The 12,157-nt window shown below is 37.8% G+C and overlaps 1 protein-coding gene across 2 annotated transcripts; it reads left to right on the top strand.

Annotated features, from left to right (window-relative positions):
* The first annotated feature begins 590 nt into the window (after positions 1-590).
* On the top strand, positions 591-11,860 carry LOC117865846 (dynamin-related protein 3A). 2 transcript variants are annotated; one of them, XM_034750085.2, is made up of 21 exons: positions 591-1,023; positions 1,795-2,077; positions 2,173-2,201; positions 2,288-2,389; positions 2,837-2,905; positions 3,000-3,059; positions 3,908-4,021; positions 4,696-4,744; positions 5,413-5,519; positions 6,222-6,317; positions 6,402-6,494; positions 6,575-6,712; positions 7,317-7,430; positions 8,372-8,476; positions 8,595-8,610; positions 9,682-9,773; positions 9,864-10,004; positions 10,952-11,004; positions 11,116-11,215; positions 11,291-11,555; positions 11,637-11,860. In XM_034750085.2, exons 1-20 carry the CDS (start codon positions 676-678, stop codon positions 11,462-11,464), a joined length of 2,283 nt encoding a protein of 760 aa, XP_034605976.1. In that variant the 5' UTR covers positions 591-675; the 3' UTR covers positions 11,465-11,555; positions 11,637-11,860. The 2 variants fall into 2 exon arrangements, with proteins under 2 accessions (XP_034605976.1, XP_034605977.1); XM_034750086.2 differs by having other exon boundaries at positions 592-1,023; positions 6,225-6,317.
* Positions 11,861-12,157: the final 297 nt, after the last annotated feature.

The raw sequence follows: 12,157 nt of genomic DNA, 5'->3' as shown, positions 1-12,157 counted from the left end.
GGATGGAGAAGAAGAGGCCAAAGCCGACACGCTGCAGCTGAGCATCACCGTGCATGCCGACACTAGCAGCAACCGCAGCATGATCTTCAGCACTTATGGCCATAGGAGTCTAGATCTGAAGATAGCCCCGACTGCCATGTTGCAATAGGTATCTCATGATGTTGCATAATAGAGATTTTTGAATGTTGCAAGCACTATATATGCGCACAGGTGTTGCAGATGAATGCATCATCTGATGTTGCACGATTGATTTTCTAAGATGTTTCGATGTTGAAACAACTGGCTTCTGATGTTTCATCTGTTGATTTTTCATGTTGCATTGTTTGCTCTCGTACGAGCTTAACCTCAACTTAACATATGATGACTTGTTTGGAAATGTTGCATGAAACATGTGTTCGATGTTGCGGTGGGAATTTTTTCTCACTTAATATTATGTTTACATTGAGCTATTTTTTCGTATTTTTTTCAATGTTGCAACTATAGTTTTTCGATGTTGCAACGGAGCGTCCGATTATGAGTGATATTTGTTATAGTGCTGCTGTAACCGTGAGATTAAAAACGGATAGTGATGTCGTCCGGTCGCTAGCAAGTACGGAAAAGAAAATCCAAAAAGAAGAAAAACCCCGCGCCCTCCCCTCAATCATCCATTCCGAAAACCCTACTCTGTCGGCGGCGATGGCGAAGTCGGAGGCGGCGGCGGAGGCCGCACCGGAGACTGTGGGGCAGGCGGTGATCCCGCTAGTCAACAGCCTCCAGGACATCATCGCGAGGCTGGACGGCGACGCCGCCGCCGGCCTGGAGCTGCCGCAGGTAGCGGCGATCGGCGGTCAGAGCAGCGGCAAGTCCAGCGTGCTGGAGGCGCTCGTCGGCCGCGACTTCCTCCCGCGAGGGCCCGACATCTGCACGCGCCGCCCCCTCGTGCTCCAGCTCGTGCGCCACTCGGCGCCCGAGGAATGGGGGGAGTTCCTCCACGCCCCCGGCCGCCGGTTCCACGATTTTGAACAGATAAAGCGCGAGATCCAGGTCAGTGCCGTGCTGCTGAGGTTGCTGCAGCTTCGCTTTTCTGCTGCATTTAGGCGATTTATTTGATCTAATGCTTGAGTTGCGAAGAGATCTGCTTAGTGGAGAGAGGATTTTTTTGGTACAATTGCAGCCATTCTTAAATTGTAGTTACTATAATGTGCTGCTCGGTGCTGATTTGGTGCGTTAGCATATTGGTGTATGTCAAATATTATTGGTAAAATCTAACAAAAGGACATTTTTGCTTAATTTGGTGGGTTCATGTTTCTTTAGTAGTACCTTATTATGAAGACTTGTGTGCACTTTTAGCAGTAGTTATGGTCAACCCTCGTGCATTTGTCTATTCCTGTACAGTGGAAAAGAAGACGACCATGTCAAAACTTGACAGGCAACATTGTTTTGTTTTTCTTTTTGGCCAGCACCACAACATGAGCCACTTGAATGTTAGTATGTCACCAGTATTGCAAGAATATACTTGCTTAGTACCGATATTTTTCATTGCATTTTGAACTAGTTTTATATATGCTTGATGCCTTACGTTTTTTAAAGTCGCTGCAACAAACACTCAAACAGTTATATCCTTAACATTTTACTTCATTCCTCCTATTTTGTTGATTTACTCTTACAGATACTGCACACTGTTATTGAACTCCATGGGACTATGTTATATTCTTTATTTATCGTATTCTACTCTTTCCACTGGTAACACATGTGGAGCATTTCTTGTATGCCTTCCTATGTTCTCACATGATGTAAGAAATTGAATGCTTTCAGCTTGAAACGGACAAAGAAGCTGGAGATAATAAAGGGGTTTCCGAGAAACAAATTCGTCTGAAAATATTTTCACCAAATGTCCTAGACATCACCTTGGTTGACCTCCCTGGAATAACACGGGTGCCAGTTGGAGACCAGCCTAGTGATATTGAGTCAAGAATAAGAACAATGATCATGCAATATATTAAGCATCCAAGTTGTATTATCTTGGCTGTCTCTCCAGCAAATGCAGATTTGGCTAATTCTGATGCGCTTCAACTGGCAAGGCTTGCTGATCCTGATGGTACTTAATCAACTTATTGCATTTCATTGCTAGTTCCTTTGTAGTGGACAGCTAGTTAAGTGTAAACCTATAACTGCTCACTGTTTTACTGGCAGGGTCTCGTACAATTGGTGTTATCACCAAGGTATTAATTTGCTGTACACAGTTAATGATGTATAGTCCTTTGATTGCTTTGTGATCGCTTTGATAACCTCGTTCCATTGTCTTTAGTTAGATATCATGGACAGGGGCACTGATGCTCGTAACTTCTTGCTGGGAAATGTGATCCCACTCAAGCTTGGTTATGTTGGTGTTGTAAATCGCAGCCAAGAGGTATATTCTTTGCCAAACCACAGGCCTTGATGTATTTGTTTCACATTTTGTATTTTTCCTTGTTAGTAATTATTTCTATAGCCTTCTTACGCCAGATTGACTGGATAAACAGCTTTGTTGTTGTTGTAGCTGGTTCCATATCTTGTCATATAATGCTTGATTGATATCATTCCAAGATGACAAGGAAACATTATGTGTAATTCATGCAACTTCTATTGAATAATTCAGTTTTGAAGTATCTTGATTTTCCTGGAAGCAAACTGTGGAGATCATTATCTTTTATTAATGATATGATTAATTTTCTGATATAGGAAATATTGCTTATATGCTAGTATAACATTTTTTTTGCAGTTTATGATCATGATCATGATCTTAGAAGCAGAGTTTTGGTACCTGCTTATCTGTTGTGCTGAAGTTTTATGTTCTTTAACTAGTTGATTACAACAGGATATCAACTTTAACAGAAGCGTCAAAGATGCACTTGGTTTTGAGGAGAAATTCTTCTCAACTCTACCTGTATGTCAAGAAATTTAATTTTATCTCAGCAATGTTTTCTATTATGAATTGGGCATATTTCCTTAAAATTGATTCATCTTTTTGCGCTTAACAGGCTTACCATGGTCTTGCACATTGTTGTGGTGTTCCTCAATTGGCCAAGAAGCTGAATATGGTATTGCTGTTAAATATCTACTCACTATGGTCCTGTTTGGATCCACCAGCTAAACTTTAGCTGGCTAAATTTAGCTGCTATAAATCCAAACAGGATCCAGCTAAATTTTAGCTGGCTAAAGATTCCTTTAGCTAGTTGAACTCAGCTAAACCCAGCTAAAGTGATAAAAGACCAAACTGCCCCTCCACCTTCCTCAGGAAAAGTATTTAAAGTGGGAGTGAGCGATAGGATAGACAAATACCTTTTCAACTATCATTTAGCTAGAGGATCCAAACACCCCTAGCTAAACTTTAGCTAGATAAAAGAAATCTCCTAAACTTTAACTAGCTAAACTTTAGTTTGGTGGATTCAAACAGGGCCTATACTTTGCCTTCGTATACCATTTTTTTTCCACCTTGGATTTTAACTGTTAATATCCATAACAAACATTAAAACCTCAGATTTCTTGGAAAATTTTCACAATCTCTAATCGGATGAATGATTCGGTCTCAAAACTCTCAACATGCGCGGGATAATGACTCAAAGTAATGCTCATGCTTACATTGAAATGTTCAATGCTATAGGAAATAGTCAGGCATCAAACACAGTAAAAAAATACCCTAAAAATAAAATCCTTGAAGCCTAGATTAGAATATTGATTATCACATAATAAATGAATTTATTACGACTTTTGATATTTTACTTCATGATTTAAGGCCTTGGTACTGCAACATTTGAGCATCTGTGGTTATGTGGTATATAGCTCCCTTTGTTTACACTTGTGATGTTTCTACAAATAATGTTAGTTTGTTTCTAATGATATTTCTGTACAACTGATTATGATTTATGATGCTCTTTTTTTTTTGTAGATTCTATTAAAGCACATCACGAATATGCTTCCAGGCTTGAAAACTCGCATAAATGCTCAGTTGGTAGCAGTTGCGAAGGAGCATGCTGCCTATGGTGATACTGTAGAATCAACGGTATTACATTGTTGGATGTCTCCATACTTCTAAATCTGTAATACATGCATCATGAAATGGATTGACATGGAGCACTAAAGATGTATTTATTAACTATTTATGTACCTTTGCTATTTGTTAGATGTCACAGGAGAATTACGTCGTGTGGGTATCATGTTCTCTGTTCTGTCAAAACAACTTAAATATGGCTCGCATGTGTGTGATTTCTTTCATTATCACTGGCCTATGTTCTTTCTCGGTCTTCTATTCAGTTCATCAACATGTTGGCCTGTGTTTTACTCTTTGAGTAAACACTTCACAAATATACCAAAACAATAAAAAGATTAGGGCATAAACCTTTTCTCATCTGACAGCCTGGTCTGACAGGGAAGGCTCAACACAGATCTACTTGGTTATACCACATTGTTTTCCTGGTCAGTTGTCACTCTGGTCATGCCACCGTGGTTGATGAGACAATCTATGTGGCGATTCACATGGCTCTTCTATAAGTGGGATGTGACAGTCAGATGGCAGCACGTAACAAAAAGACTTTAGAAGTGTTGCTTATAATATGAAATTAGAGAATTCTCATGAAATGGTTTTACTATATTATCAGCACATTTTTGTAATATTTTGAAATTTATTGTACTTACATCATTAGCCTTTTAATCTTAGATTAATCTTGATGAATGCAGGCTGGTCAGGGAGTCAAACTGTTGAATATATTGAGAAAATATTGTGAAGGTGAGAGAATAATTTGTTCACCTTCATAAAAACCTTAATTACAACATTTTGTTATATTTGCCACTTATTTTGAAATTAGAAGTCCATGTTTCTGTTATGATGATGTTGTATTCACTGGTGCAACAAACATCTGTAGCTCCATTCAATTTTAAAGAATTGTAGGTTCTTATATTCTTCTGGTTACAACAACTTGTAGTCATTTATTTTTTTACTTATTGTGTAACATTTTGGATTGCATCACACTGTGAAAGGGCCTCTAGCGTAGTAGCTAGGGCACGTGAGTAGCACCAGCAGGCCCCGGGTCAACTCCCCGTGGGAGCGAATTAAACGGGGCTGGATTAAAAAAAAAGGTCCCTCGTCAGCTGTTCCGAGTTATATGCGTAACTGCTGCGGTTGCCTTCAGCAAGATGCATGTCTGGATAGCCGACCTTCGGGGTCTTTTCTCAACCAGGCCAGCTGGCCAGGAAGATATTCTTCTTAGTGCAAAGCTGTGGGGGCGGTCTTTCCCCCACCAGTTGACTTTTTTTTTAGATTGCATTACATTGAATTTGAGGTACTAGCTTATTTTGTAGGACCATTGCTCATGCAATGTGATGTCTTCTTTCTATCTTCCAAGTTTAAATTCAATTGAAGCTATATTATTCTAACATTTTGTTTCCCATTCTCAGCTTTTTCTTCAATGGTGGAGGGAAAAAATAGAGTGTCAACAGATAAGCTTTCTGGTGGAGCAAGGATTCACTACATTTTTCAGTCAATATTTGTCAAGAGTCTGGAGGTTTGTAAAAAGCAACAGCTTTAAATATTTAACTAGCAGGTGTGTGTGAGGATTGACTCAGTAATCACTAAGAGCATGAGGTTGAGAATTCTAAAATAATGGGTGAGAAATGGATACTGAAGCAGCATACTAATTTTGAATAAGAAACAATCAGTGGATGACAACCTTTATCCTTGTTTCAGTTAGTGATGCAATTTTACCTTTTATTTTAACTAAGTTAGTGCATTTAAACTTAATATTACCGACAATATAGATATAATGAGGTGTGCTTCGTTAGATACCTGCTGTAGCTGAGAAAGTTTCCTGCAGTCCTGGTACTGAATACTTCTCTCATTCAGCTGTATCATGTATTAAGTATCAAAGAGCAGCTTAGTCTGACTTTATACATCCCCTTATTAACATGCTCTGGGTTAAAAAAAAGTTGTGCAGTGCATTGTGTCGTAGATCTTCCTGCTTTAAAAGGGCTAAGTATATTTCTAGGTTGTCAATATCATACTTTTGTGCTGTCAATATCATACGCCTTTTGATGTGTTGGAAAAATGAACCTTTTTCCTATCAATCTGAATTGATTGGGTGTGATGCCTTTTCGATCCAACAAGGCATTATGTGTTTCCACCATTTCGTTAGCAAGGATATGCATCGTCATTCTGCTTTATCTGGAGTTTGGGTAGTTTGCAGCTCTTGATTACCTACTCATATCAGCAGGAAGTTGACCCTTGCAAGAGTATTACTGATGAAGATATCCGCACAACCATCCAGAATTATGGCGGCCCAAAAGGGGCCATGTTTCTGCCCGAGGTTTGTTTTTGGCTAGATTGTGTTTGGTATTTCTAATCTGTGTTCTTTTTACATAACTCCTTGTATTCTTCTGTGGAGTTTTAGGTGCCATTTGAAATTCTTGTGCGAAAGCAGATAGGTCGTCTGCTCGATCCAAGCCTTCAGTGTGCCCAGTTTATCTATGATGAGTTAATCAAAGTATGTGTTATAACTCTGTTGTTTGCTTATATTCTGTGAACATTTACTTAAAACTGTTTAAAATACACTAATCGATGCAGATTAGCCACGGTTGCTTAACCAGTGAGCTTCAGAAATTTCCAATTCTTAAAAAGCGGATGGGTGAAGTCGTTAGCAGTTTCTTGAGAGACGGTCTTCGACCGGCAGAAACAATGATAACTCATATCATTGAAATGGAGGCAAGTGCCTACTTTCCTAAGTTCTGAACTTCCAATGGTACGCCCAACCATTGGATTGCTCCCACAAAAGTCTTGTTTGTCATTAACCATTGGTTATCTTTCATGTTGAAAATTATTTAGCATCAAACATTCATATATTTTATTGCGCGCTATTGGATATCTGTAACCTTTTCAAAGTATTAAGGTGGAGATGCTTTTGTTACCAATATTGCTTAAATCTTGTTGAATCACAAAGAATTTGTGTTCTTTTTTATAGTATTTTTGAAGATTTTCATTTCTCACTTCCAAGAAATAATTAGTTTTTTATGAATGCGCAGACTACATCTCCATCCAATGCTGTTAAATTTCCCATGTCTTTACTGGCAACCATTTGCGCTAGTTACTAGTTAGATGTTTGATTAGCTTCCTAGTCATATAGTGAACATTTTTTTTGTTTTTTGTATTGAATTTGGGATCGATATAAATTGCATATACATGCTAATATGGAATCCATTGGGTTAACCTGCAATTGTGCTGTTGTGCATGTACCTACTTTAATATCTATATTCTTGTTTATTTTCATAATGTTTTGTGAGTACTGACAAATTTTATACACCTGTCTCAGATGGATTATATAAATACTTCACATCCAAGTTTTGTTGGGGGCACCAAGGTAGTTGAGCTTGCTAAGCATGAAGTTGTACCTCCCAAAACATCAGCTTCACTATCGAGTCGTAAGGTACTTCCTCCACCTGATATCTTGTAATGCTGCACCTACTTATTAAAGGTAAAATTTGATGGGCCTGAATTCTGTAATGTTGGGTTTGTACCTTTGTGATTAAAATCTTGCACTTTTCCTTTCGTTTCTTCTGTACCTGAATGTTTATATTGCTCTGCTACAAAAGTTAGTTTATTTCTAAGGTAAAATACGCCAGGGTCCCCAAACTTTTCCCACGGTGTCACTAGCTCCCTAAACTATTAAAAAAAATGCAGATCTAGGTCCCTAAAGTAAGTGTGCTGCTTGATATCCAAATCTCCCGAATTAGTGTCTAACTGTCCAGAGCAAAACACTAAATGGTGGTTGCTGAGCTGTGGGAGGGAGGAGGTGGCGCCATTGTCAATGGCAAGGTATCTGTTAACAACAGATGATAGCAAGGCAGATGACAATTGGCATGCCACACAGACAGTTACACACTGATTAGGGAGATTGGACCTCGAGTAGCACATTTAGTAAGTTTAGGGATCCACATCTTCTTTTTAGTTTAGGACCTAATTTATAACCCTGGAAAAGTTTTGGGACTGCTGGCATGCTTTAATCTTTTTTTTATTTACAATTGTTCATATTTTCTGTTCAGTGTCTAATGAAGAAAAAGCTTCGTGTGAAGAAAATGTTTCATTTTACATGATTACCCTGAAACCTATGCGAATTACTGGATTTATATGGTGTGGGTTGGGTTGGGGTTTGAGGACCAAGAAGAATGCACTTACCCTCATCTGAGGCTGTCTGTGCCTTGGTAGATAGGCTCTGAGACCTGATAGAGGGAAGGGGGAGGGGTCCAGGGGAAGGATATTACTTATTTCATAGCATTCACCATATACATGTAAGATATTATTTATTTGGCATTTTTTTACTCTGGGCACAAAATCATTGCTGCTTAACATTTGGTTTTCTAACTGTAGGATGGTACTATTATCGGTTCTGACATACAATTAACAGCTGAAAGAGGCCAAAAGTCACGTGCTGTTTTTGCAAGAGATGCTACCAGAAAAGCTACATCTGAACAGGCTAGCACAGTTTTAAATACTATTATTATTGTTTAAGCCGTCTTTTGTGTATCGTATTTACAATTTTTTTTTTGCATGACTTCTTTGTCTGTCTGTTTCTGCTTGATTGGGATTGCAGGCTGATACAGATGCAGGTAAATTGCTCATCTGTAATTATTCTAATCACATTCGTTTTTCTTTATGGATTTTGTTAGTGTATTTCTAAGCAAGCATAATGTTGATTTTGGTTGCACTTAATTGATTTTTTTATTTTGTTTCACTAGACATGCCAGCTGTTCGAGCGTTGTGTTCTTTTTTTTTAAAGTAGTATTGTTTGCCCTGGAGCCACTTTTGTACTAATCTAGATGTCATATTTTAGGTCAACTGACTATATATTCTTTGAATGACTCAGCACTATGTTCACTTGTTGAGTACTCTGTGTGAGGGTTTGAGCCCATTTCTGGGTGGTTTTGCTATTTTGTCCTGGAATGTTCTGATGGTGAATTGTTTTCCAACTGAAAATAGCCTAAACTGGATAGAGCTAATCTTGTGAATGATCATATATGGTCAAATCAAGCCCTACCTTGCTGTAAATTTGTATAGCTGTTAACTAGATAATAACATTCAACTTCCTTATTTTTTCTATTTTCTTAGTGTCTGAAGAAAACAGCCAACTGCTTGTAACTTGTAAGCCATGTTTCTTTGCCAAGAAGTGTAAACCGTCTAAAGCCCCATGATTGTTTAAAATGAGTTTCAATCAGTTACAGTGGTACCTGGAAGCGGTAGTTGTTGTTCAATCTTATATCCTTTATTCTCCCAATCAATGGAGTCTTTTATCTATTCTGGTTTGGCTCAGTTGAAAGCTACATGACAAGAATACACTTTGTTTCATAAATTTAATTTGTTCATTTTAATGAGTGATGATATTAGATTACACATACAGTTGTCTTAATTTCTAAAACAATACCCTAAAAGTGCGCTTTGACTTACAACATGATAATAATAGTATATAAAAAAAATCTACATTCCCCTCTTTTGGTGCCACCAAAGTTGCATAGGCTCATAGATGTGATGGCTACTCTGATTCTAAAATACGTTCTATTTTGGAAGTACCTTGTTATCCTCTTCTACTTTCAATTACAGCGTATAGAATAATTTGAATGTTGTAGCTCTAGATTAAGATAAGAGATCATATTTTGTGCTATCATCTTACTTTGAAAATATAGGGACAAATCTGACAGGTGGAAGTCAGATGGGTAATTCACAGGTTGGTGGGAGTTCATCAATCAAATTACCCTCTATCATTCAGCTAAAAGAGGTAACAGTTTACTGTCACAGTGAACATAGGAAGTTTGAATTCATCTAGTTATAATATTCAGCGTCTGATTATTCTCCATGTTTGTACTAGCCACCCATCACATTGAAGCCGTCAGAAACTGAGCAGGATGCAACTGAGGTAGCAATTGTGAAACTATTGATCAAATCGTACTATGACATTGTCAGAAAAAGTATTGAGGATGCAATCCCAAAGGCTGTAATGCACTTTCTGGTAAGTTTGCCTACTCAATGCTGTAATATCAGTTCACTACTTTGGTACTATATACTTCAGCCTTTCTCATGCAGTAATTCTAGAGTGTTATGATATTTAATCTCCTTTGCCAAAAGTCTGGATAAAGCTCTAGCACCTGATGTTGAAGCTATGCTACTTACAGGATTTTTTTTAACACCTAGTACTTAGATTTGCTGCTATTTGGCCATAAATATGAGAATCTTAAGCTTATAAATTGGACAGAATAATATGTCATTGCTACAATTGGTTAAATTTCACGCCAAACGCAGCTTCTATTGTATTTGACAATAATTAATACATTTTTAATAGTCTAAAAGAAAATGAACTCAAGGGAAATATGGTCCAATAGTTTTCTAATATGGACAAAAATTAGTGTTATACAACTGATATTGTGTATCTATGAAATATGGTTTATTGGTGTACCATATGTATCTTAAATTGAAAACAATCCATTTTTTTAACTTGGTACAAAATCTTTTTCTTAACATGAGTTGATATCATGAAGTAAGAATGAGAAAAAAACATGAAGTGGCGTAGCACTAGCTACAAGGTGTTTGGCTGTAGCATTGATAATTGATAGTGGTCTATTTCATGGCCGGAGCTAGGTGTGACAGTTGTTTTGGTACATTGTTGCTTTTGAGGTCTCAAAGAGATATAGCTTTGCTAGCTATTTAGCATAGTGTCTGTTGGATACTATGAATATATTATTACTTTCAACATGTCATGTTGAAATCAGTTTTTTGTTTGGTTTACCAGTGAACATATTCTTGCATGGACTAAGATATTGTTTTCTAAAGATCATATATTTTCTGCACCGAAGTCACTGCATGAAAAATGATCATTTGTTGATCCTTGTTCAACCGGTTGCAATCTTGGGTTACTGTGTATTGGTTAAACTGCTGTTTGACAGCTTTGTTTTTTCCCAGGTGAACCATACAAAGCGGGATCTGCACAATTTTTTAATCCGCAAACTATACAGGTGCACGAGTCGATCTTTAGTTTTGTACTTGCTTATGAACAGTTCCTGTTAAGTGTTCTGATAACAGCTTTTTACTACAAATTCGTTCTGAAAAGATGCTATGTTGTGCAGAGAAAACCTCCTCAATGAATTGATGAGGGAAACTGATGAAGTACTTATCAGACGGCAGCGTATTCAAGAAACGCTTGAAGTTCTTGAGCAGGCACATAGGGTATTAACAGTCTTTAAATTTGACATAATCACATTTTTATCTTTCCTGCAGTGTTTTAACATTTGTATTTTTTAGACACTTGAGGAATTTCCCCTTGAAGCTGAAAAGATTGAGAAGGGCTATGACCTTGCTGAACATGCAACCGGGCTACCAAAAATCCATGGCCTCAGTGAGGATGGCCCGAATGGCATTTTGACATCTTCCTCTAATCGCTACGGTGCACATCAAGCATCTCATATTGTCATATAAATCAGCATGCGTCAGTGGCATTATATTGGCAAAATTGGATCTGTGACGCTGAAAGATGCATGTTTTAGAAATTTACCATCGAAACGTCTCGGTACACTTTAATACCAGCGAAAGATGTCTCGTTTAGATTTGGTTCTGCACTAATTTGGCTATTGGTTTCTGACTGTTGCAGATTTGGTTGTTGGTTTTTGACTGTTGAAGGCAAGGAGAAAAGGATTGATCTGGAGACAAATTGGTGGATATGTTGTTTCAAATTGTAACCAATTATGGTTGTATGTATTATTAAATGAGGATGAATACAATTGTTTCAGTGAAAAATTGTGACCAGTTTGCAACTACCAGATGACTACTGTGCTATCTGTTCTTGAAATGACAATTTTGTGATTCAGAAACCAATTCCAAGTGATATTGTTGTGCGCAATACATCCAGAATGCATACACATATATGGAGAGCACATACATGGTTCAAACATAGTTCATGCACAGATGGTTCAAACATACATGGTTCAAATTGTCCATGCACAAACAAGTGCACAGATAATTAGATGGAGATACATGTTTCAAGAATAACTAGTCAAGTAGTCTCCTCTTGATGCGTGAGGGTGTAGGCCACTGTGACATATCACCCATTGGATTCACCTCGAATTGATATGGGTCTTTGAACCTTTGGACTGAATAGTATTCATGCACATA

This window comes from Setaria viridis, chromosome 7, assembly GCF_005286985.2.
Source record: "Setaria viridis chromosome 7, Setaria_viridis_v4.0, whole genome shotgun sequence".
NCBI classification, from domain to species: Eukaryota; Viridiplantae; Streptophyta; class Magnoliopsida; order Poales; family Poaceae; genus Setaria; species Setaria viridis.
The sequence above is the reverse complement of the archived record's forward strand: the minus strand, read 5'-3'. Positions and strand labels throughout refer to the sequence as shown.